Source organism: Bos taurus, chromosome 7, assembly GCF_002263795.3.
Source record: "Bos taurus isolate L1 Dominette 01449 registration number 42190680 breed Hereford chromosome 7, ARS-UCD2.0, whole genome shotgun sequence".
In the NCBI taxonomy this organism is placed as follows: Eukaryota; Metazoa; Chordata; class Mammalia; order Artiodactyla; family Bovidae; genus Bos; species Bos taurus.
Genome location: NC_037334.1, coordinates 37,413,478 through 37,440,520, shown reverse-complemented (window position 1 = coordinate 37,440,520; position 27,043 = coordinate 37,413,478). Strand labels below are relative to the sequence as shown.

The window sequence follows — 27,043 nt, the reverse complement described above, 5'->3', positions numbered from 1 at the left end:
GATCCCCTGGAGGAGGGCTTGGCAATCACTCCAGTATTCTTGCCTAGAGAATCCCTTGGACAGAAGAGCCTGGTGGGCTATAGTCCATGGGGTTGCAAAGAGTCTGACATTACTGAAATGACTTAGGACTCATGCATATTACTAGTTAGACTCCTGCTGCTGCTGCTGCTGCTGCTGCTAAGTCGCTTCAGTCGTGTCTGACTCTGTGCGACCCCATAGACGGCAGCTCAGCAGGCTCCCCCGTCCCTGGGATTCTCCAGGCAAGAACACTGGAATGGGTTGCCATTTCCTTCTCCAATGCATGAAAGTGTAAAGTTAAAGTGAAGTTGTTCAGTCATGTCCAACTCTTAGCGACCCCATGGACTGCAGCCCACCAGGCTCCTCCGTCCATGGGATTTTCCAGGCAAGAGTACTGGAGTGGGGTGCCATTGCCTTCTCCGAGTTAGATTCCTAGTGGGGTAGTAATCCTATAATCAGCTCCTTGAGGGTAGGGTACATATTTTATATGTGTTTATAATCCTCACCATCCCCAGGGCTCTTGGTCGAGCACTTACTGAGTAATTATTAAATAAATGGGTTTGCAACACATTTAGAGACAGATTTTAAATAAACTTCTAAACTTGGTGGGTCATCTTTGAAGTGATTTGCTTCTGAAATCACAGAATATCCCCATATAACAGAATATAATCATACTAACAACCATTAGATGAAAGAAATCTATAAAGGTGCTCGATATGTATTCAAAATAATAATAGGATAAACTATTTTTAAAGTAAAAAGATATTTGTTCTGGGATAATTCCAAAAGAGAGGATAAAGGTAAATGGGTTATTTGTAACAACTGAGTGCTCCAGCGAAATCAGCTAATACAAAACCAATGCGTCTTTGCAAAGGGCTCAGGGTTAGGGTTGGAGGAACATCATTGCTTCAGGAGTGGCGCGGAAACCCTAGGCAAGTAGAAGGGCCTTTGTAGGGTGATGCCTTTTCCACCCTGGGCTGTTGGAATACCTTCCTCTACCGACCCCTGGGCCTTCTGCTCTCGCCAGTTGAAAATGGGGCATTAGTAATGAAAACAGTATCTGAGAAACCCTTTGCATTGATTCATTAACCACCAGCTATTTCTCACTAGTCATGAGGTGCTAAATGGTTATTCTTTCCACCTTCCTATTGCAGGAAGCTAGACACACAATGGCCCAAAGATTTCTCTGAAATCATGCCTTAAATTGGCAGAACTGAGAAAGAATAGAATCTCCACTCTTTTTTTTTCTGAGCTGAGAGAGTTTTCAGAGGCTGCTGGAAGGAGGTCTCAGAGGGGCAGTGTGAAGCTCTTTAGAGGCTGAAAAGATTATGAACAACCCCACCCTCCAGGCCCTACAATATGTAATTCACAATAAGAGCAGTTATAAATGGCAAAATAAGAGGAAACCCAACACAGTTCTGATTTTTCCTATGATGACGATGTCCATGCACTTTGAAATGTCAAACATCAAGTTCCTTATTTAAATAATGGTTTTTGGTAGCTCGAAGATTCTCTACCATTGCCTCTAGTCTGCACAGGATGCCCAGCGCCAGGCTTGGGAACAACATGCCTCAGAAAAGATACTCTCCTAACTCAGGGCTGGATTGTGATGTTGTTGGCGCCTTGACTGTCCTCTCCTGAACTAACAAGGTTTTGACCAAATGCACCTTGTGGCTGCCTTCAGCAAGCAATTACTGAGCATGGATGAAAGTCCCTTGGTGGGCTTTGGGGGGACAAAGATGAAGGAGGCACAAAGTCTGTGATCCAGTACGGGAGAAGATAGGTGTGTGCATATGAACTACATCCAAAGCCCAGAAGCATCATGAGATGATTGCTTCTACCTAATACGGATGGGCAAAGGCTTTATATAGGAGCTGGCGTTTGAGCTAAGTCTTCAAGTGCATGGGATGTCAACCCAAGTGGAGAGAGCAACAAGAACCCAGGCATGGAGGGGAGGAAAGAGCAGGCTGTGTTCAGTGATGGCCAGTGGTCCAGGTGCCTTCTAGCCTCTTAGCTCTAGGCACCACCTCTCTGCTGCATTCTCATTGCTTCTGGGCTTTCACACAGGCTGCTCCCTCTGCGCAGAAAACCCCTGCTCACCTCCCAGCCTTCCGACCTCCTCCAGGTCTCAGCTGACCTGAAGAAACTGTCTCCAATTCCCTCAAGCCAGTTTAGCTCTTCCTTCTGTTAAGGGTTCCTGGACCTCTGCACCTCTCTCCCCTAAAGTCATCACTCTTATGATGCTCTGTTTTTTACACCTAAATTGCTCCAGACAGATCCAGGAAGGAGAGATTTTCTGCTCCGCTGCACCCCCAGGCATACAGGTGCTCAGTAAATAGCTGTTAAATAAATAGTAAATGAGTGCATGCCTGAATGAGTACTTGGAGGGGAAGATAGGAGTGAGAGCTGAACCCCATTTGGAAGCAGGCTGTGAAAAGCCTTGAAAGTCTAAAAAAGATGTTTAGAAGACATGTCCATTTGGAAGGAAAATTACCGATTAATTTACCTGTGATTTCAAGGGTCTTCTTGCCTAAGAAAACTGACTTTCAGCTTATTCTGTTCCACACTGAATCCATTATTGAGAAACTACAGGCTTCCAAGAGTCAGTACCTTTGCATCAAAAGCACAGCCAGCCTACTTGAATTTATTATCACTGTTATTAAAATAAGACTCTGTCTTCAACTATACTTATCCCCTGCACCATACAGACATGGCTGGGAGATGTTACCTGTCCTATCAAAGAAATGAAGCCAAACAAAGAGAAATAAATTTACTCTCGCACCTGTTAAACTAAGTACCAAAGGAAAAGCCTTACCCATCCCCACTCCAGTTACCTTGCTAAGTACATGAGACCTTCTACTATCAGAACCTTGAAATGGTTAAGTGCACACTTTCCCCTCTCACCCCTGTTCACTGGACTGCCTGTTTCGGAGCTGCTGTGATATGATGGATGTGTCTGTCTCCACAGTGAAGTGATTAATAGGCATCTGTGTGAAGCGGACCCGCTGACCACAAAGACAACAAAGCCTCTCTGTGTCCTTTAGAGAAATATGCAGAGGCAAAAAGGAGGATGGACATTTCCTCCACCACTGAGCCAGAGCGGGGCTCGTGTTGGGCCTGAGAGCTAAGAAAGATGGCAAAATACCAAGAAAAGCTCTGGAGTGGGATCCCCTAAAAATAGACTCTTGCTTCTGCTTTATAGTAAGACAAGCCTGTAATTTCCTTGAAATCCTCATAACAACTTGGGTGAATGGAATCCAACAACCCAATTTTTCTTGTTTGAAAATCTTAAGTGCACCAAAATGCCAGCCTCAGAGTCCTGCAAGGCAGCATGAATGAATGAACGAGTCACGGGCCAAGCATCGCGGCCGCTAACCACAGAGGACCCGCTGTAATCCCTGCAAAGAGAGAAAAAAACAAATAGGGGAAAAACCTAACTGCAGATAATTTATTCTCAGAGCCACACCCCGGCCCATGGAGATGACCACACGGAAAGTGCAGGGGGAGCTCTCTGTGGTTATCTCGGCAGGAAGCAGCCTTCTCCTAGTCTTACACGGCATAATGCGAACCAGATGGCTTAGGAATAAACGGAACCACCAGCAGCCATGGAAATGGGCTCAGAGTTTACAACTCAAACTTTCCCTCTTTATTTTATTTTCAAATCGTTTTTTTCCCCCCTGGCAGGCCAAAGATTAGGTACTGGAAGAGGCCATGGTCTGTCTTCCAGAGGTATCAAGTTAATGACTGACCACGCCACAGTAGAGACAGCTTCCTGGCTGTTTAATATCCTCCGTTCAGAGGCTATTTTAAAACTCCCATATTGAAATGATGCTGCCTGTGGTCGTCTGCGGATGAATCCACTTCCAGTCCTATCACCTCTGAAACTGATGCATTATTTGTTGTGGCGATGCCATCGCAGGAGGAAAAGGGAGGATGAGCATAAAGCTTCATTTTCCCCTCCGTGCCAGTGGGAGTGCTTGGTTGGCTCCTCCTCCTCGGCCCCACTATTTTAGACTCGGCCCTGCCCCTGGGAGGACTGCACCCAGAGCGGAGATGAGGTCTAGAATGGGGGTCATGATCAGATCATTTTTAAAAGCCATGCTTTGGAATGTTGACCTGTGGTTCCATGTGCTGAGACTCTCACTGTCTTTGTAAAGGTAATGACTATTTCAGATGGGCCAAGTTTTAAGCAGAATTTGCATGGTTTACTTTCCTTCTATTTGAGGTTTTCTTTCTTGGAAGACTAGAAACCCAACATCTAAAGTTTTGGAAACCAGACAAAGCATTTCTGTTTTCCAGCTTCCCGGTTCCATCTTTCTTTGCTCTCTTAAGAGACATCAAGGCTACAAAATAAGGAAGTAGATCGTCTTATAAAATTGTGGAGTTTGGGTCATTCTTTGGAATTTTTTGCAGCACTCTGATTTTTTTTCTCTGCAATGCAAAGATAAAACAGATTTGAGGAAACAGGTTTGTTTAAATACTCTTAAACTTACTGTTAAGGAGACAGGTTTGTTTGAATACTCTTAAAACTTAAACTTACTGGGAATATAGTTCATGGAATCTGGGTTATAGATGATTTTGGGTATTATTGGTTAAGAATGTAAATCTTGAGATCATAAAGACCTGGGTATCAGTCTTGAATCTATAACTAACTAGTTGTGTTCCTGGGCAAGTCACTCAATCTCTCTAAGCCCCAGTAGTATTGACTCTGAGATGGGTGTTGTGGATGGATTAAATAGATTGAATAAACGAATTCATGTAAAGCATTTAGCACTGTGCAGGACACATTTAATGTTCAATTAATAATGTAAGGTGAGTGTTTCCAACTGACAAGTTACCTGCTTTCTTTGTGGTCCCAGATAAACTGTTTTGATGCAACACTTTGGGTTCAAGTGTGTTAACCAAGAATGGAGAAATAAGGATTTAAAAATATAACAGAATCTTGGAGAGAGACCTTAAATAAGATAGCCCATACAATTTGAAAAGTGTCCTAAATTAGGGTGACTCCGTATTAGTAACCTGTTGGAAATACAAATCCTTGGGTCCTACTAGAACTTTTGAATCAGAATCTCTGGAGATTGGGTTCAGAAATCTGTGTTTTAACAAGGCCTCCAGATGATTCATACATTCGCTAAAGCTTGAGAGGCACTGCCCTAAATGATAGGAATAATATTCCAGAGAACAACATCAAAGTGTTTCACTTTGAAATCCAACCCCAGACAGCACTGAGGCAATGTGTAGCCAGACTTGCTAAATTATTTGTAAAATAAAAAAAAAAATAATGCAATCTTCCTTGATGTTCACGAAAGTATGAATCTTTAGTGGGTCTTGTGTATGACATTTTCTTGCAGTTGCCATATTCTGACAAAGGATACAAAATTGATGTGATTTTATTGGCGAGAACAATACATCCCTAACACTTCCACTTGGTACCTGACAAAAGCTTGACGTATGGCCTAAAATGCTGTACCACTACTTCTGTAACAGAATCAACCCTTCTGCTGGAGCCAGAAGCTGCTGGCAAAATGCCCACTGTCTCTTTATTTGCCCCACCATAAAGTCGCAGGAATTTCTCATGCTCCCCATCTCTGACCCAGGGGCCTTCAGTTAGTGGATGGTCCTAGAGAGCCCAGTCAGGACTGGGTCTCGGGGACAGAGGAAAGAGAAGCTTGGTAGGAGCTCACTACCAAATAGTTGCGTAGAGCATCCTCCCTTAAAGCTTGCATCCCATGTCACCTTGAAATCTCCTCAAACAATGCACAGCCATCAAGGGACATCTGGTTCAGGGGATCTTTCCCCTTACCTCGCCACGATCAGACAAGAGAATAAAAAACCCAGGAAGATTCTTTTCCTTTCTTTTCTGGATAGAAGTAGGGGACCTGAGCTCATGTTCTGTTCCTCAAATGAAGGTCCTGCTTTACAACGTGCACTCAGCAGAGCTCGGTGGTTACACATCTGCTGAGGTGAACTGAATCTGCAAACCCATAGAATTATATAAGACATTTTAAGTTACATTAAATTTCTGCTGCGTGCTTTTAAATCATGGAGTGCAAGACCCGTCAGCACTTAGGGTATATTTATTACCTTAACAAATGTCAGATGATTGTGTCCAGTGTTATCTATTATTTATGAATAACAAGAGGCTGTAGGGCTGGAAATGACAGGCTCTAATATGTCCAAAAGGTTAGGCGTAACGCAGTGTGCTGCCCTGTAAATTTCTTGACATCATTTTCTCTCCTAATGAGCGCTGTCTGTGGTGATTGTACTGAACTTCCATTATCTCTATACAGTTCCTAATGGCTGCGCCTGCCTTCAGTGAAGAAATCTAATTGCAGATACATATTTGAAAAAGAGTGCATCTTTTTTAAAAACACAAATTTTAAAAATAATTGCAGTGGGAAATTCCTATTGTCACATTAAAAAGGAATCTCTTTACAAAGATAACACCCAACTGTAGACTTACAAGAGCTTAAGAAATACTAATTAAGGATGACAAACCTTCATACCACCCGTAATTAGCTTTCTGACACCTATGAAGAGCCCGTGTTCTCTGTACCCAATATATGTGAATTTACCCAGCTGTGTTTCAGTGGTTGACTCTAGAGTCTTTCTGTGACTGAAGTGCTGGGAGACTGGTGTCTGATGGGGTTCTTGTGGGTCTGCTCAGGCCTGCAGCACAGTCACACGCTTGGCAGGACTTTACCTATTATGACTTGCATAGCCTGTGTCTCCCTGCAACCCCCGAGTGGATACAGCGCTTCCATCCTCTTTCCTTCTATAGCAATGGCATGAATTATGTATTCTGAGCAACTCTTGCAGCTTTTGAGGCCATTCTCATGTATAATGTCAAGAAAAGAGAGGCTATCCTCAAGAAATTTCCCTGTTTCCACCATTTTGCCCTTGCTAGACTACTTTGTCTGTGGAGCAGTGAGGTTTGCAAAGTCAAACCTGTATATAACAAGCATTTTTTTTTTTAACTCCAAGAAACGAGGCTATCAGAAAGAGTTCTGAGACAAAGCTAGTATTATTTTCCCATTAATATACGTGCTCCAAAATACACACTGACTCTTCCCAATTTGATTGTGAGGACAAAACAAATTTTAGCTGAGCACAGTGCAGTTGAGCCAATTAAAGAGCACATTTTTAACTATACCAGATGTTCAGTTAATACGATCATGCCTAACCTAGTCCCTGTAGTCCTTGAAAGTTCCATTAAGCTGTCAGAAAACTTTGTCACTTGTGTGTGTTTTTGTGCAAAAGATAGGAGAGAAAGGGGGAAAAAGATTGAAGGAAAAGGGTGAGGCAAATGAATTCATGTCAAGGGTGATGTGGCTTAAAAAAGTAGCTACAGATTAAAGTAAGTAGCACTTTTAGAGGTGAACTGATTTTTTTTTTAACACCCCAAGATTTAAGTTGCTGATTTTAAAATAAAAAAGTCTCTCTAATCATAATTTGAGTCCTTTTTTTTTTTTTTTTGAGAAAATGATGTTAAGTGAAGATAAAAGGTTCAATTGGTATTTCTAGAAAAGAAAATTCAAATATTGGTGTGCACTTTCAGGCAGGCAGGGAGACGAAACAGCTTTCTACATGGCTGACATTTAACTTCTTTTCCTTCTACCCTTTCCACAATAATCTCATCAAGACCCCAGATAAATTTAGCAAGTTGTCAAGAGGATACAAAATTAATTAGGTCAAATCTACATCTCTGCCTGTGCGGCTGAAAGAACAATTACAGCTGACCACGTGGGTATCCTGCTGCCCCACCCCCAAACACCCATGCTCGCAGGGAACCTTCCAGGTCGTCCAGTAGAGAGCCCAGTGCCTGGCTGGCTCACAATAGATCATTTTCCTTGGTGCCTCAAAGAAATGTCAGAGACTACCAATAGATTCCTTTTCTGGCAGGTGACAAAGAAATATTAATTTAGTAAAAGTTAGCATTGGCAGGTGGGTTCTTTACCACTAGTGCCACCTGGGAAGCCCCAAATGGTGGCACCCTGAATTATATTATCATTTCTTTCTCAGTCTCCCCCTGCCCTCCCCCGCCATTTCAAAATCTGTTCTGGATGAAGTCTGGCGTGTGCCCTGCACCCCAGTGTTTTACCCACTGACACAGAAGGCGGAGTCTGGGGCTCAGCTTTACCAGCACAGAGGTCTTAGTTTGGCATGAAACAGCTGTAGAAAATGCCAGTGATATACAGAAAAACACTATAGATTCAAAACTGACGCAAAATTCTATTTTCCAAACATATTGTGTATGTGTAATTAACAATCTATAGGACTGAATAATCAATTTATTATTTATCTATCGTCTGTCAGTCTCTTTGATCTCTGTATTTCCCTCCCTCCCACCCACTGCCTACAGGTAAAGCCAAAACCCCTGAGCATGACTTTTAAGGTTGCAGACTAGCATTTCAATCTCAGTTCCCTTTCTGACCCTTTATGTGCTTCTCTGAACTCTCAGCCTTTGCCATGCCCCACTGCTAGCCAAGAGGCCACCTGTGGGTACCCCCTGCTAACCTGCAGGCTCCTTGTGTATAGCCTCCATGAATCAGATCAGCCTGTAGTATAGCACTCAGCAGAAGGCTCCCATATAGCACACATGTTTGCTGAATGTTTTGAATGCATGAAGAAAGAAATGAAGGAAAGTTGCTGTTTTCCCTTTCTTTGATACTAGGGTTTGTGGTTTAGTCGCTAAGAGTCTCTGACTCTTGCGGCTCCATGGACTGTAGCCCGCCAGGCTCCTCTGTCCATGGATTCTCCAGGCAAGAGTACTGGAGTGGGTGGCCATTTCCTTCTCCAGGAGATTTTCCCGATCCAGGAATTGAACCTGGGTCTCCTGCATTGCAGGCAGGTTCTTTACAACCAAGCTAGGGTTAATGTTACTAAAGTGTAGTTAACTTACTACATCTCTGGGGCCTCCCAGGTGGCTCAGAGGTAAAGAATCTGCCTGCCAGCGCAAGACCTGCAAGAGACTTGGGTTCAGTCCCTGGGTTGGAAAAATCCCCTGAAGGCGGAAATGGCAACCCACTCTAGTATTCTTGCCTGGAGAATCCTATGGACAGAGGGCTGCAAAAAGCCGCTTACGACTGAGGGACTGAAATGCATGCCTTTCTTTGCGACTAGGGTTAGTGTCACCATTATTACATTTTCTGTTAAATTAACTGTGAAATTTAGTATTATTTTCTAGTGCTTTCTGGATTCTAGTTCATCTCCTTCAAAGTCATGTAAATGAGAAATGAAAAAAAAAAGGCATCCAAATAATTACAGAAAAAAAAACCCATATAGTTACATAATAGTTGATAAAAAACCTGAGGTTAAATTAAAATTAGAAACAGTGGTTTTAATCTTGCCTTTGTTTAGGAACAATTTGATTTCTGAGTCTTCTTCACTTAAAAGTGACCCTTGAAAGCTTACTTTTCGTGATAACTTTTTCAATTACCCTAATATCCAAACACACATACAACTTTTGGAATTAGATATAATGAAAATATTTTTTCCCAGAATGAAGTTGTTAACTTTAATTGCTCTTATGTAGGTTACTATAAATTTCCTAAGAGTTAAAGGGCAGATGTAGACTAGAGATTAAATCTTATATACTTACTGAACAAATTATCAGCAGCCTCTTCAATAGAATTGCCAAGGTCGCAAATCAATATGCAGAACTCTTGGTTAATTTCAGCTTCAGGTAAGTAATAATGTTTTAGTGTAAGCATGTCCCATGAAACAGGTGGGGCACACTTATACTAAGGAATTATTCATGGTTTGTCAAATTCACATTTAACTGGGTACTCTGTATTTAATGTAGCAACCCTACTCTTCCACCCTCAGCTGATGTACATCTATTGGTTACCCATGACTATTCTTCAGACTCACTCTAAACTTTTGGAGATTAAAATAGTTTAACAGAGCATAATAACAATGATAATAAATCTTTAAGGGGCAGGTATAGCACAATTTACAAATTTAAAACTATGCGAATGGACTGCATTTCATGAACTGTATTTTTCTTTATCAGCAACGACGTAGATGCCAAATTTCTTAGGAATTTTGAAGGATGCCTTTCCTCTCCCTCTCAAAACCAGAAATAAGTGAAGTCTTACTCAAAAGCATTGTGGGGAAAACAGCCACCAGTCCCCCATCTCCTTGACCCTCACCAGGCATGCTCCCACCTGGCTGAGTTAGCTGTTGATTGTTAAGAGGAAGTTGCAGCCCTTTGTCTCCCCACTGGCAGCCCCCTCCCCGTCAAACAGAACCCCTCTTAACCCCTTTTGCTTCCAAGACTGTCCTGTTCTATCACATTTAAAAATGGCTGTGGTACTATAGGTTTTATTAATAAAAACTATGAAAATTACTGTCGAGCTTTTTTTTTTTTTAAAATAAAGCTCAGAGTGTTCAAAAAGAGCCCAACTTTGCCAGCATTTCCACAAAAATTTTAAGTATGAGCTCTGTACCAAAGACACCTCCTTTCCCTCATCCTCCCTGGCAAGTGGTGTATGACTGCTATAATACTGGTACTGAGGGGGACGACTAAAGAAAAGGGGCTGGGAAAGTGTTTCCAAGTCCTGTGTCCTTGATGTGTTCAGCCAAGTTGTCTTCAGTTGTCTAATACCTTTTTCTAAATCTGCTGTGCACCACTTTGCCTTGTGAACAGGATAATAGTGGTCGTAAAGGCTTTTTGGTGCATTTTTGTGTCTGTGTGTGCTTCATCTGTCTGGCGGTTTGATATTTCTTGGACAGGAACTCTGTCTATCTCTAGTTTAGCCTCTAACTCCTTATTGGCATCCAATACTGTGCAGTGGAGCCAGTAATAAATTTTGCTTGACGACTCCTCAGAAAACATTTTTGTTATGTTAATGTTACTGAAGAAATGGCAGAAAAAAATGCAGTCCAAGTTTACGAGTCAGGAAAAGATGCTTATTTTTCTGCCTTTATTACCTTCATCAGCAATAATTTTCTGTGTATATATGATCACCTGCATATGACTTGCTAGGAGCCAAGAGATCTCTTTCCTCACTGGGAGAAATAAGATGTTTTAAAACCTTCATCCATTAGATTTTAAGCATTGTTGTTCAGTCACTAAGTCATGTCTGACTCTTTGCCACCCCATGGACTCCTCTGTCCTCCACTGTGTCCTGGAGTTTCCTCAGATTCTTGTCCATTGAGTCGGCGATCCTATCTAACCGTCTCGTCCTCTGCTGCCCCTTCTCCTTTTGCCTTCAGTCTTTCCCAGCATCAAGGTCTTTTCCAATGAGTTGGCTCTTTACATCAGGTGGCCAAAGTATTGGAGCCTCAGCTTTAGCATCAGGCCTTCCAGTGAACATTCTGTGTTGATTTCCTTTAGGACTGAACGGTTTGATTTCCTTGCTGTCCAAGGGACTCTCAAGGGTCTTCGTGGCACTTAGCCTTCTTTATGATCCAACTCTCACATGTGTACATTACATGATTACCTGAAAACCATAGCTTTGACTATATGGACCTTTGTTGGCATTTTAAGCATTACAGATTGTTAAATGCAGAAGCAATTGGGCTAGACTCTGTTACCAAACATGCTCTCTGAAAATGGGGTTTCTTAGTCTGTTCATGAGGAAACTCTGACTCTAGGGTTTGGGACTCACAGTAGGTAAAGTTTGAAAGAGAGAAAAGGCAAAGAAAAGGTCAAGTAAAGGTTATTGCCAGGCCAACGGGATGCGCTGTAGCACAAGAGTCCTTACAGATCTTGGAAAAGTGTAAGTGCTAGAGGTAAACTGTCCCTGGGCCGCATTAGGGAAGTAACGAGCTGTTGTCTATACTTGGATGCTCACTGCTGGTCTGGAAAGCATCTCGCCAGATGCTTAACAAGCCTAGGATGACTAATTTCTTTTTAGTCGAAATCCATCGTGCTCTCGATTCCTACTTGACCAAACTTCTCATCTCTAATCACAAAGCTCTGTAGTTGGAAGAGAAATCAGAAGAGCACTAGATTGTATAATTGAAGTGGTCAGGGCCCAGCCAGTAGAAGGTAGCACCCTCATTCAATCTTGTTCTTCCAAATGCCAGAAGCACAGTTTTGGTGGTAATTTCATCCTCACTGTACTCTGTTAATTGCTCCAGGCCAGAGTTACCCACAGTTTGCTGCTGCTGCTGCTAAGTCGCTTCGGTCATGTCCGACTCTGTGTGACCCCATCCCCGGGATTTTCTAGGCAACAGTACTGGAGTGGCTTGCCATTGCCTTCTCCGACCCACAGTTTAGTCATCAGCTAAGTGCTGCAAATCAAGGAGTCTCACATACAGTGTTATTTACTTTTAGTATTCCTGTATCCCTCTACTTCCTACATCAGCATTTACTTAGTATTTTATTTACATTGCCTTTAAAATTTGTTTCAGGTGGAAAGTTTATATCATTAAAAAAGTGTCACTTTTCATAACTAGAAGGTAACCACAGAAATAAAACTGCATGCTCAGTCGCTAAGTTGTGTCTGACTCTTTTTGACCCCATGGACTATAGCTCACCAGACTCTTCCATCCATGGGATTCTCCAGGCAAGAATACTGGAGTGGGTTGCCAGCTCCCACTCCAGGGGATCTCCCTGACCTAAGATTGAACTTGAGTCTCCTGTGTCTCCTGCCTTGGCAGGTGGATTCTTTACCACTGAGCCACCTGGGAAGCCCCCAAATCAAATTAACTGAAAGTAAAACAGAGTGAGTTCCAGCTAGCTTCAGCTGCATGGCAAAGCCATCTAAAGCCTGTTCTTTCTTCTCAAAAGGATAGTAGTGAGTTTCTGGAGTTGTTAAAGCACCAAACAGACTTTTGTGTTGACATAACTAAGAAGATGGAAGGAGAAATGACACGGGTGTTAACTTTCCACCATATGATTGGGTATTGAAGGCCATGATGTCTCTGAGTCATTTAAATCATCTCTTGTAAGATGTGACCTGTCCTCCTTGGAGGTGATGATGTACTTGAGGAATAAAGAATTGGATATAAAGAGGATTGTTGATAAACTCTATGATTTATGCAGTTCCATTCAGGATTGTTAGAAAGTGTGGACAGTATACTCAGCATCCTTTATAGACCTTTTGAATCTTACTGGAATATTATTTCCCAGACTAAAAATTGCTTACAAAACAGCTTGTACATTGATTAAAATATATTCAGCATTTGCTGTACATTTTAGTTTAAATTATTCATTTGATCTCTAATTTAAATTCTGTTTCTACATCTTTTCCTGGTCTGAATTGAGCACATCTTCTTGACTAAATATAATAATGTGATAATAACTTGTTTCAAAGATTTCCCAAAATATATATGCATACTACAGCTCTGGCACTTCCAATCCAATGGGAACATTTTTCTACATATCGACTATTTCATCAGCTTGCTGAGAGCTCATGAGAACTCTAGAAAATAAACTCTGAAGGAGATTTCCTTCTAATCTGGTTTATTCCTGTGTCCTTGGGGCAGTGGTCCATGTGTCCACTGGACATTTATGCTCCACAGCTCTCTTGGCAGAGCTGTCCATGGCTACTCCCCTCACCTATCTTGCAGTCTTCTTGGAAATAAGGTTTTAGAGGACTGTTACTTTGGGTCAGAAACGAGGCACAAGAGTGGCTATTACTTCTCACTATTGCTTAACCTAGAAAAGAAAGCTCTCATTTCTTTTGCTGTGGGAAGGGGGGGTGGGGTGGTGAGGGGAGACAGGCCAAATCTAAAAATAAACTGGATTTTCTTTCTTATTCATAGGTAGTTAGAGCCTCTTTGTAACTACCCATTACCACCTCAATAGTTATAGGATGAGTAAATAATATATATTTTTAAATGTGGCGAAACCAAGAAAGAAGTAGCCAGGGCTGCTTCTAATTTATCAGCTTGGTGATTAAAGGGCTGGCTAGTAGAGGCTCCAGACATCTAGGGAGCCAGAGATAAAACAGGGCAGCTGGCTGTGTTTTTTCCTAATGAATCTAGGGCTTGAAAGATATCAGGCAATTTTAAAGAAAAGCAACAAGGACAAGTGACATTAGACAAGGCCAGCAGGGTAATGAAGGGCAAGGCCAGTTACTGAGAGAGAAAATTACTTCATTTTCTGTGATAATGCTTCTGTGTGCTTTGCGGGTCTCTTCTCACACTTTGTTAGCATGACTGTGTATACACAAACAGTGTTGGAATGCTACCCCCCAGTGTAGAAGGAAAGAGCCTTGGAACGGTCCGCAGAGGGGCAGAGGGCTGGCATCTATTATTAATATTTTGAAAAGGGGAGGCTGAGAACAATGGTAGCAGAAGAGGGTTAGATTGCAAGGTGAGGAACGGGGCTTTGACAGAATGTGGGGGACGCACAGAATTAAATCAAGACAAAAGACACAGCGAGGAAAAGAAAGAAAAAGGCAAGCAAACATACTCTGGAAATGCAGAACTGTTTGGAAGATGAGGTGAGACCAGGAGGGGACCAGCCCAGTAGTGCTCAGCATTTCTGCAGAGCAGAGCTCTGGGCTCATCTGCTCACTGGCTTTTTCCCCCCACAGCAGCCAAAGTAAAAAGGGCACCAGACACTTGATTCCTCTTCAGCTAACTGGTCAGCAGATACCATTTTCTGCTTAGCGGGGAAATGTGTGGTATTTTAGAAACAATTCCAGAGTATATTTAGCTCCTAAAGCCAGGGCACACAAATGTCACATTCCCATGAGACAATCAGCCCAGTGAAAAGAGGACCCACCAGAGGCCTGCAGAAAACCCACGAAACTCTCGCATCCCAGGAGATGCTACACGCACGGATGTGACATCATTAAGGCGCCCACATCAGGGAATGAAAAGAAGCAAGGGGATCACAGATTGGGTCAAGTTAAAGGACGTCATCATGAGTCAGAAAAGAAACAAGACTTTTCCAACAGAGTCACGCCATCACCAAGTCATACCACACAGCGCTTGGCGAAACCAAAGAAAAGTTGGAAATAAATCATGAACATTAAAGTTGGAAATAAATCATGAACATTCAACAGAAAAAAAAAAAACACTTCAGAGCAAAATGGAAATCAAAATCATAAAAAATCATGGCAAAAGGAACATTAAGCTACATCACATTTTTATTTTTTAAATTTCGGCATAACAACTCGTTGTCGTTGCCCCATCAAATACATAATCAGTTGTCAAAAAACGAAGCTCCAGTTTGACAGGGCAAGGCAAAGAGTTAATAGCACGAGAACAGTGATCATGTTAAACACCCATGCAATCACCTCTGCCACCATTGTTTGACAATCGGTAGACTGCTTCCAGCTTTGTCAATATTCATAAGAAGACCCAAGAGAATGAACAATGCCGAATTTTCAAATGATCTGTCAAAGTGTTAATTGGACTCTTTGATAACCTCCATCCCCTGGGAGAGTTAACGACTGGAGAAAATTCTCGCCATCCGTCTCGGGGAAGTGAGGAGGAAATGACTATAACCAACTGCTAGATATTTGGTTGACATATTTAGTGCTTTACTGGAAAGGCTGTTTGGTTTTTCAGAAAGTCGCAGTAGGCAAACACAATGTGATTTTTACTGTGTTGTCTCTTCTTGAGTAGTCGGCCAAGACTAACACATCTGTGGTCGAGAGCCACACAAAACAAATAATGGCACATGTTAGGGCTGGTATAGCCTGCGGTGGTAGTTCTGCCCTGTTACAAACGGATCTGGTGCTGTCTTGAGGTGGTGAAGAGCAGGGATCCCACCAACTTAAGTGGCTGCCGAGACACCAGCTTCTTTAAAAAAAAATATTGGGGCAGGACATATTAGCAGTAAGAAGTTACAGGAGAATAATAAAATCGACTAAGGGAGTAAGTTCACAAGTTAAAAGGGTTGCATCGTCCTATGTGGGCTTGGCATGTAGCGGCTGAGTGTACAGCATTCTCAGGAGAGGAGCCTCCAGAAAAAAAAAGAAAAGGATGAAAATTTAGCGTGAGTCTCCTAAGCAAACATTCTCTAAAAGCAGAGATGGAAGTATGTATACAGAAACCTGTGGGGGAGGACACTGAGACTGTCTTCCAAAGGTCACCAGAGCTGGTCTGCCCTCGACACTCAAACCCCCGCTTGGATGAAACTCTTGAAAACATATAGAAGTCAACAATGCTGAATGGGGAGAAACAGCTCACAACATAACTGAGCTTTTCAGTCTCTGATTTACAGGACTGTTTTTTGGACAAGTAAAGGCCTCTTTGGTTGCAGCTGCAACTAAAGTAGGATGTGTTACCAGAAGCAGCAAATGGCGAGAAAAGAGATGACATTTCCTGTCTCTAGTCTCTAGCAAAGAAAGCCGGGGAGAATTTAGGACAGTTCACAGTAGAGTCCCTTTCATTTAGCGTGGCTTCCTTTCCATTTTAAATGCATAGCAATTCTGCTTGATTAAATAACATATTTTTTGTTTTAGCTGTTGTCCTCTAAGGGCAATCAAGTGCGTCTCAGAACCTCGGCTCTGTTGAGATTCGGCCCACTGTAAGGGTGAGGGATGGGACCAGCCAGAAAAGACTTCACTCGGCTACTTCTCCATTCATGATTAAAGGGGCTTTGACTGCAATTACATGTACTTGCCAAAGCCCGCATTGCATTCCATCTTATTATGGGGGGAAAAAGAGGATCCAAAAATCACTAGATGAGCTAAGAGGAGTAGAAGGGGACTTTAGGAGCCAGCGTCCACTTTGGGCCAAGCCATGCCTCTCTTGGGTGGAGGAAGCTGAGAGGATGTGTTATTTGTTTTGTGTGGTTTCTCCTTGGTTGGGGAATCATTTCGGATCAAGTCTAGCACGGAGGATTGGGTTGCAGTCTTTTCTGAGACACTTTCCGTCAGCGTGTGTTGGAGGTCCGTTCCTTAAACGCTGCTGCGGTTCAGCTGGAAGCAGCTACACGGTCCTCCCCACTCCGCCCTCCCTCTCCCCGCAGAGGAAGAGGTGCTTCCAAGGCCTTACCCTTCTTGTCTTGGTGATTATGGGAAGACACTGCCCCCAAAGAGTCTGTGCTGTCGGGTGACTCCTTCCAGTCCATCATTCCTCCCCTAGACTCATACCCCTCTTGAGCCGCCGAATCGGACGTGGTGGTGCTGGGCAGGAGGGAACTGGAGTGCCCTGTTTTCATCACAAACACAGTTAGGGAAGACATCACCGGAGACGCCTGCTTTTTCTTTGCTCAGAGGCCAGGAGGTGGGACACCCGAACTGGCGGTAAAAGACTCAAAGGGGATTGCCCTAGACATAATAAGGCTGGTGGTAGGATTCGGCAGGAGAGCCCTTGAACTTGCAGTTAGAGGGTCTTGTCTCTGCTGCTGGCTGGGTGAGCTGAGGGAATCACTTAACCTCCCTGGGCCTTCATTTTCCTTGTGCACAAAACAGAGGCCTCCAGTGTTTGGAGGCTACAGTGGCATCATGCTGAAAGTACCTAGCAGTGTCTGACACATGGTAGGTGCTCAGGAAATATCAGAGTCCCTTGGTATTCCCATAGCAGCACTAAGGCAGAATGTGTCCACTCTGGGGGTAACATTCATGATGATGGGGCCAGTGTATGGTAGTGGCTGAGTGTGTGCCCTGTCACAGACAACTCAGCTGCCCCGAGCCTTTCCCATGGAGTATGTGTCTAGTATTTGCTTGCAGTGCAGCCTCACAGGCATTCTGCTTTCTAAAGGGAGCTGCTCCAGCCCTCCTGCCTGGAATACAGGGCTTAACTGTTCTGCTTGTTATGGCTTTGCCTTTTGTGTCTTACTCAAACCAAGTTAAGTTTCTTGGTCTCCTGACTCATACCGGTGAGAGGTGGGTTTTGAGGCCACCATGACTGATACGATTCAGACTAGAAAGGGAGAGCTTTCTGAGATCCAGAGTCGCCTACTGCAGGATAATGCCAGAAGAAGGATGGCCAGGTTGGGAGTTATGGCAGAAATTGGACATTTCCTGTGAATACATTTCTAAGCCTTCCTTTCCATCATCCCACAAGGTTAAATGCAGATCGCATCTGGCGCTTTGATCTAAACTGTCACAATGATTTAAAGAAGCCCCACTACCCGTTCTCTCTGGTGGAAATAAAAAATAACCTCTCTATGATTTTCAAGTGGAGTCTTTGGCTTATTAAACCATCTTACCTGTAGAAGCAACCTCTTGAACAATTTTTAAAAAGACATCAGGGAACTACTGTGAATGTGTAGTTGATGGCTTTGGTAGAAAGTAGGACAGATTTCACAAGTGACTCCATCCTCAGGCTGTGATCACCACACATGTGATAAATAAAATGCCAGCCACCAGAAAGAAAGATTCTAGTGAATGCACTGCATTCTTCTTTTTCACAATTATTATCGCAGGTTGGAGTTTCAGGAGACTTTAATACTGTAAATTACAGACCATGTAACCATATACATACATGGTTATATATATAACGTGTGTGTGTGAATAAAGCAGGGAAAAGCAAGCAAGCCAAGTGGGTATCTAAGCTATAGGATTTCCCTGGGAGCTCTACATTTAAAATGTTACCACAAAGCTTTGGTAACATTTAAGAGGCCTCTTTCTGTGTAGGGCTTGTTTGGCTTCTACACAGCTTCAAATATCTGCTTTGCTACAAAGAGTCTAGTTCATATCCAACTGCTAAAAACATGTTCATTTAAAACTCAAGAATGCTTGCATCTAGATTTTTTGTTTTTTACATTTCTGGGTTTCACATTTCATCTCCCAATACTGATAAGAGAACATGAGTCGGAAAATTAATAACCTGGAATTGGAAATACAGACTTTCTTTTACTTCCTTTATGCTTATATTGAGGTCTAAAATATAGCCTCTATTTTCTGCTGTTGAATTAACCATGCTCTCATGAAACATGCTGTCAACCTAAGAGAGACTTCAGCACCCAAACAGTGAGAAATAGCTTAGTAGTGAGTCAGAAAGAGAGGGGAGGAAAACTGAAGCCTTTCCTCCAAGTAGCAAGAACTTCTTTTACCTGAATTGATATGCATTTTGAGCACTTTCAATTTAACTGTGTTCAAGGGGCAATTTTATGGTAATGCCATAAGTATGGTTTAGGGAGAACATTTCTTAATACGGTAATCTAGGGGAAATATATGCCTAAGGGACATATTCTCTATAGAAAAGAGTTCCTGGACCATATGCTGCAAATACATGGAAAAGTCATTGGTAACGGAAAGCTATGGCTATGAGAGGAAATTAGTGTGGACCAGATGGTAGTTAGGTAGGAAAATGTTGCACGCAAATGTGAGAAATCAGCTTCTGCCTATTGCTGAAATGTTAGTTTAATACCCACCACATCTCCGTTTTCTCCATGTAAATCTAGAGAAACCATGCATCGTATATACTCAAATGGAAGGAAAAAACAGAGCAGCGTGAGGCTTGTAATCTCTGAAACGTATGCTCGAGGACAGACAGTGTGTGTCACTGGTGGAAGCGGTAGTCTGAGAAAGCAGTGCCTGATTCTCAGGAATTTTAGAACTACCATGTGAAAGCACCCGTAAGCAGCCGTCCTTCACTTGAAGTCAAAGAAGTGTATTATTATGACCTTGTTATTACGACCTCTCCAGCTGTTAAATAGGTGTCACTCATGTTTCTTCTTAGAGTCTGGTTCTATGGGCTATATTGTTTTTGTGCATTCCCTAAGAGACTCTGTAACCAAAATCATGCAACAAAAATAGGCAATCATTTGTGGATATGGTATTACAGGTCAACAATTTGGAACCTATAATTTGGTCTTGTTAATCCAATACGAAAAGTCATAATTTTAATCAGTGGAGCTAATTATGTATTATTCTTACAATATACAAAGAAATAGATTTTAAAAGTTAACTCCAGTATGCATCATATTGTTTCTCTATATCTACAAGTCTTTGTATTAATAATTCCAGAGGTTAGAGACCCTTCAAACTACTCTAACCTATTAACAGTGATGGTAGCCAATTAGACACAGAGGAGGCACTAAATCAATACAAGAGAGGATGAGAGAAGGAAGACAATCAGGGTCCAATTCACTAAAAAGGGGTTCTTGTATATGTACTTGGTATTGCAGAGAGCTTCTACCATGCAGAGTTTGCATGGGTTATTGAATGATTCTTTTTTTCAGAGTTAGGCAGTTCTTGTTCTGTGGGTCACTCTATGAGTCTGTACTCAGCCACGGAGCTTCAGTGTTATGGGACATGTAAAGGACATGGCTAGACACAGTGGGTGCACTTTGGACTTTGGGGTTGGCTTCCTTGTTTATATCTGGGCTCATGAAAACAGCTATTTGGGTTTTTTTTGATGGTACAAAAAGAGTAGCTAGTCCAGTGCCTGGCACATAGTAGGCCCCATGCAGCTATCTGCAAATGAATGAATTAAATCTCTTCTAGGTTTATTAGCTCCAAAATAAGCATCTTTTGCAGTAGTTGGTGTAAAGAAAGTCTCCTGTGCTTTTGTAAGTACTGACTGAACCAGCCCTCATTTTGATGGTCAGTTAATCATCTGACCACTTTACACTGGAGAGACTGGGCCTGAAATGAACAGAATTATTAGCTGAAAGGAAAATTCCAACTCTTCTTAGTGTCATCACAGAAATCACTGATGGAGCGAATGGGGATTGTCCTTTAAAGTGTTAATGTGGAGGAATTAATAAGTTCCTTTCCTTTTGTAAAGGCAGGAAGAGGGGTCCATAAATCGAAGAGTACTTTTTATTCATCAAGAGCATCCCATGCTTTAATTATTCTATCTATATGAGAAACTACCTGGGAGTTAAAGTTGGCCTTAGTCCGACTGATGAATGCTGGGGAGGCTGCTGGTTCAAGTAGATTTAAGACCTGAATTTCTCAATATCTGATAAATATTATTCAATTACAGGAAATGATTGCAAAGTATGATATTGAAAAGAGCAGATGCTAACTGGGTTCTCTTTATGAAGGGCACACTGAGCTACATGACACTCGCCTCCTGAGGAATGTTTCTCCCAGTTGCTGGGGTTCAGTATTCCGGCTTGAATCGGAGATGAGAGAAGGTTAAAGGTGGATGAATTCAGTGGGCTCACTGACTCCACACTGCCTCACTTCATGACAGGAGAGACTGGGTGTTGTTTTCTGTATCTGTACAGCCGCCATTTATAAGATAAACTTTACGACTTTCAAAGAGGTGTTTTATTGATGCTAGTTAGACACAGGAATGACAGTTTCCACAGAGCTGTTAAACACATTTGTAGCCATTAGGAGCTGTTTTTCTGAATCCTAAATCTACCTTGCTTTCTTTTCCCCCCCTCTTTTTTCTTTCCTTTCTTTTGTTCTCTTCCTCTGTTACCTACCTCGACATTGAAAGACTGACCTGGAGCTGTTACTGTTACGTATTTCAAAACATAAAACTGATAAAATGTCTGCATATCAATGAAATTTGTAGTCCCCGTTATAATACAGAAGTTTAAATTTGCCATTACATATGTGCTGTTCATTATCTTTAAAAAAAACCCCACATGAATAGTTTACCTTAATAAACATTTGGGGCAGCTTTGAGAAAAGGAACTGGAACATTTCAACTACATATTAACTTTCCTTATAAAGAGCTCAGAATATCTGTTTATGGACTTACGGGCTTTATTTAGTGTACTGTCTGTATTTCAGAGGAGGAACAATGGGATAGATCCTGTTTGCACATCATTTCGACTGCGTAACTCTTCCTTATATACATTTAAAGAAATAATCACTGATGATAGGTCTACAAATTCATACTCCATGTATGATTAAATTTTGATGGCTATATTGTAAAGTTTTGCCTGTTAAGAACTTGGTATCTGCATTCTGTATGGGTTTTCCTGCAGAGGATGTTGTTCTGAAAGTCAGCATTTTGAGGAATGGTACCATCTATCAGGTAAGGAGCTGTGGCCTATTACTTATAAGCACTGTTCTTTTATCTTGGATGTACTTATGTCCAAAAGCAATTTCTTCTCCCTCAAGAACTCATTAAATGCATTCACCAAATTCCCTAAGGTTGGCATATTTCATGTTATGTGGATTAAAAATGTAAGACTCATTCTCACACGTCAGTTGTCTCATATATGTAGAGAAATTTTTGAAGCATCATGAAAGCTATGAATAATTTTAGTGAATTGGGGCCCTGAAGTAGCAAAGGATCTGGTCCATGATGTTTAGGAATGAAAACTCGAAACTACCACAGGATGAGTGGCTCGAAGAATAAGAAAACAAAGCAAAACCATAAACTGACCATATACTGTGTTGTAAGACATTTCATGATCTGGTAGAGGAGTTGAAATGTCTATAAAAAATAATGAGAATTTAAAAGTTAATTGAAAAAGAAACATAAGATTCGGAAATACTCAAGAGGGTTAGTGAAATAGGATTTCACAAATAGATTTCCATTGCTATTAAATTATCAGTAACATCTTCCTTACCATTCAGTGCCACGAAGGAATCTGAAAGACAAAAGGGAGGAGTGAGTTACTTAACGTTTAACACTCTGCTCAATGTGACTTTTGTAACCAGTGGGAATGAGCTGATACAGAGCTGCGCTAACACACAAGGCCTAGACTAAGAAAGTGCTTTTTAGTTTCTGCTGGTTACGGAAGATGCTTCATATTTGGTTCAGTTTCATATCCCTGTGTCTCTTTACCAAGTGGGCTTCCTCAAAGTCATGCCTTTGTTGCCAAGAGGCAGAGGAAAAGCAAGCGTGAGTGCAGAGAAGGGTAACTGCGATTATACATAAGCCGTGCTCCATCAGGAGGGACTTGTACATGGGTAAGATGAGTCACTTCTGGACCACACTTACGAAGCAATTGTTCTTTATCGTCTCTCTCATTTCATCCTCCCAACTGTCCTGTGAGGAACTGTCCGATATCACAATGTTCTGACCTCAGCAGGGGTTTAAGTTAGGAAATGAACAAAAATAAAAAAAATCACACATAGAGACAACATCCTGTTTGTGTGTGTGCACGCATGTATATATGTGCTGTGTATCTGGGTCATGTCACTGGGTCACTCAGCCTGCTCCTCAGCCTCTGATACTGGCTCTTTATGGTTTCCTCATTTCCCCTGCAACTTCTGTGCGAGAGTCACCGTGCACCAGATGTCTAAGTCCTGTGAATGCCTATGTGACTAGGGAACAACTAACAGAAGTAGTCGCGCTCCAGTGAGCGCCCAGGACGAGAGACAGCGCTGGAAAAGTCACTACCCTGCCTGGAGCAGGCACCCTATATGCCTCAATGGGAATGCGTGTCAGGTTATGGGGAACACGAGACCGAAGGGTGAATCTCCGGTCTCGGACCTGAAGGCCTGCCCTGAGCCCCGCCCTGGGACCCGGGTGCGGTGTGAACCTGCTGGTGTCGTTGACGCCTCAGAGAGCCCATAACACGTCCCCACGTTTCATGTGTGCACCTATTCAATCCATATCGATACCCCTGTTTTTTCTACAGATGCCTTTATCATCAACTCATAAAAATATGAAGAAAATATTCACTGACGTCAGCTAATTAAGTTCACTCACATAGACACACATACAGACCAAAGCCTGCTTCCCTAAAAATGGCACTGGAAAGCGCCAACTTGACTAAGGTCCACCAGTCAAACATCACATTGTTTCGCTGTACACACCTAACAGATCTTTCGGTGATGCCACTGTCTCCTATGTCTACTTCTTAATTCAGATGTTGTGTGTGAGGACGTAGTAAGAAAAAGACAAAGGAAGGAGCTTTTGCCAATATATATTTGCAAACCAAAAATATATATGACCAAGAATTTGGAAATGAGGCTGTCTGTAGCCCTCTTTATTTAATTATGTCTCTTCTCCAGAAAAGGTATTAAATGGCACCTTAGAGTCTGTCATTTCAGGACTCATGGCTCAAAGATGGAGAGTTATATCCATGATTTTCATTATCGAATCAAGTATCAGAAGTAATACAGTTTCATTCCCCTAGGAGCTATTTCTGGTGCCATTCTGAATACAAGCTTCTTGAAAATTCATCACATATAACGTTTTGAAACATGGCAAACTAAACATTTTTCAAGGGTATGGCATTATTCTCTAAATTAGTGTTAATAAAGCATTTTCAAGAGAATATGGATATTAATCAGATCACTGAACAGCTGGGCAGAGTTTTGACTAGGATCCTTTATATAAAGTTCTAACTAAAATATTAACATCCAACCAGTCCATCCTAAAGGAGATCAATCCTGAGTGTTCACTGGAAGGACTGATGTTGAAGCTGAAACTCCAATACTCTGGCCACCTGATGCGAAGAGCTGACTCATTTGAAAAGACCCTGATGCTGGGAAAGATTGAAGGCGGGAGGAGAAGGGAATGACAAGACGAGATGGTTGGATGGCATCACCGACTCAATGGTATGAGTTTGGGTAAACTCTGGGAGTTGGTGATGGACAGGGAGGCCTGGTGTGCTGTGGTTCATGGGGTCGAAAAGAGTCGAACCTGACTGAGCGACTGAACTGAATAACTTTTGAAATGCACCCTGAGATTTAGCCTAGTAGGTCAGTTCTTATAAAAAGGGTATTTGGAATCACTTTGTACTTAGTGTGTTCTTTCTGAATATTTGTTTTTATTGCAAATGGTAATAAACATAAGTCTAATTAAAAAATAATTACTTTTGTTCATCGATATGTTCAAGAAAAGTAAATAGTCCCATTCAACTAAAAAAACAGAGTTCAGTGATCAACCTTTTTAATCATTTGTCTAAAGATTATGCCAATATTGTATTTTTAAAGACAAGACTAGTGGTGTTTTGGCTTTTTTTAAAATAGTTTTTTATTCTTTAATTGGAAGAAAATTGCTTTACAGTGTTGTGTTGGTAAAACTGGTTTTTAAATGGAAATGCTGATACAGCTGACTGTGCTGCTACAGGTTCATCCTCAAGAGTGAATTTGTTTCGCATTTATGATAACGAGCTAGGTGCCAGCATTTTCAGCAACAGCACTGACAACTCTGGCTTCAAAAGACACTATTTTCTCTGATATTTAGAAGGTGATTTATGTTATTTTTGCATGTTTTAGAGGCAGCTGCACTCAATTTCACATGTGGGGTCATGTTTCTAGGCCATTCTATAAAAGCATCTTTTATCGACTAAATATCCCCAAACAAGCATGGATAAAAAAACTCCACTTACTGTGACAATCCCCCAGGCCATCGGTATTGCCACGCTCTATGTCCTGTTCAAAAGTCAGTCTTCAAAAGGAAGGAAGGAGAAGATAGAAACAGATTCAATGATATGAGTCTTTATTCCAGCATGCATCTTAAATTTCACTAAAGCAACTAACACAGTTTGAAAAACTGAGTGCCAGGTATAAAAAGAAGTAGATAAAACAGCTTGAAAATTTATCTCCGAAGTTTATAGAAATGAGTCCTTTGTGAATCTCCAAGGAGAAGCCATGGTTTGGGCAGTCAATTCAGGTTTTATTCAAGGGGTAAACAAGTTTGTGGATTACCTATATCACTCTTTGCTGCTAATGCCCTGAGCATTTTTGAAACATCTGAAAAGTTTAAATGTTAACCAACATCCTGATGTGATATAGAAGTCTATACCTTAAGAAAAGCGTTTTCCTCTCTCCCTTTCTCTTTCACCCCAACTCTTGCCTTCCTAGACCTTTATCTATTTCTTTGTTTAGAAATAACTTTGTATAGCAAAGTGTTCACAGCGGTCGGTGGCTATAAGTGGGCCTCTGAGAGGACACAGAACACGGTGGTGTGTTTTGCTGAGACTCTGTGGGTATTTTGTTCACACCTGGCCCCACATCCAGTCTTCAGGAGTATTGCTGTCACGCTCCTCTACAGGTTCACTCTTCTTTCAAGTCCACTAGGTCACTTTTGGAGAAGGCAATGGCACCCCAGTCCAGTACTCTTGCCTGGAAAATCCATAGACGGAGGAGCCTGGTAGGCTGCAGTCCATGGGGTCGCTAAGAGTCGGACATGACTGAGCGACTTAACTTTCACTTTTTACTTTCATGCATGGGAGAAGGAAATGGCAACCCACTCCAGTGTTCTTGCCTGGAGAATCCCAGGGACAGGGAAGCCTGGTGGGCTGCCGTCTATGGGTCACACAGAGTCGGACACGACTGAAGGGACTTAGCAGCAGCAGCAGGTCACCTTTGGGCTGCATAAACTCTATACCCCAAAAGAACTGATCTTAATAGTATCTAATTTGATTTTTAAATAAACACACTGGAATAGTCCAAAGGAGTCTTGTTTTTTTGGGGGGAACTCTGCTCTTCTTTCTGCAACATACTCAAAACTCTGATTTTGCAACTGCCTTCAGAGTTTATTTATGAACCATCTCGGAAAACTACTTTGACAGTCACACCTTGATCTAATAATCTGCTGTGTTCATTTCTAGTGTTTTTAAGCTGTGTCAAAAATCAAATTCAGCCTCAAAGGATAAAGATTTCTAGCTGTAATGAAAGCCAGGATTCACCCGGTCCTGAGGCCACGTTCCAAGGAGAGTTGCACATGTTTTGAACAGTTGAGTTCTCATGCTGACTTAAAAATGATTCTTAAAATTCAGTCTTATTACCTTTGTTACACCTTGACTAAAGAAAGGAGATAGGCCATTTCTCAGCTTCCCTCACTGTGCACTTCTGTGATCCTTCCTCCTTCACTTCAAGGTCCCCGTGAAAAGCTATAAAGCTCTCACCCTGTAGTCTGTCAATATTGCTACTTGCAAAGCTGATCTAATACTGCATGGTGAGTCAACCCTTTGCATTAGCCAGATTTCCAGGTCAGACTTTACAGTTTTCATCAGCTCTGTTATGGGAATACTTTCCCTCAAATTATGCAGGTGGTGGTCAATCAGCTGTCCTTCTATCTGTTTAACTTGGTATTCTCAAATGGGAGAGGGGGCTCTCCCATTGTGTTGGGAGGACAATTCCTTTTGCCTGGTGGATTGGGGGAAGTGAAGAAATGACTACGAAAGAACTGTGCTGGCATCTGGCATCTTCCTTGAAATGCCATAACCTGTCGAGGACATGCACTGAATATTTCTCCAAATGTTATTTTGGATTTCAAATCCACAGAAGTAAAAGCATAAAGCCTTTGAACTGACACCATCCATGCACTGGAAGTCAGGGTAGCA

The 27,043-nt window shown here is 42.0% G+C and overlaps 1 protein-coding gene across 4 annotated transcripts in view; it reads right to left on the bottom strand.

Annotated features, from left to right (window-relative positions):
• The window catches only part of SEMA6A (semaphorin 6A), a 131,241-nt gene that overhangs the window by 7,745 nt on the left and 96,453 nt on the right, over positions 1-27,043 (bottom strand). For 2 of the 4 annotated variants that reach the window (XM_005209139.5, NM_001193209.3), the window contains 3 exons: positions 25,085-25,143; positions 22,367-22,387; positions 16,930-17,085 (listed from right to left, as the gene is read on the bottom strand). In XM_005209139.5, coding sequence (XP_005209196.1) covers positions 16,930-17,085; positions 22,367-22,387; positions 25,085-25,143 — 236 coding nt within the window. Of the gene's footprint in view, positions 1-16,929; positions 17,086-22,179; positions 22,231-22,366; positions 22,388-25,084; positions 25,144-27,043 lie in introns of all 4 variants that reach the window. The other 2 variants (XM_005209138.5, XM_005209140.5) reach the window with 2 other exon arrangements.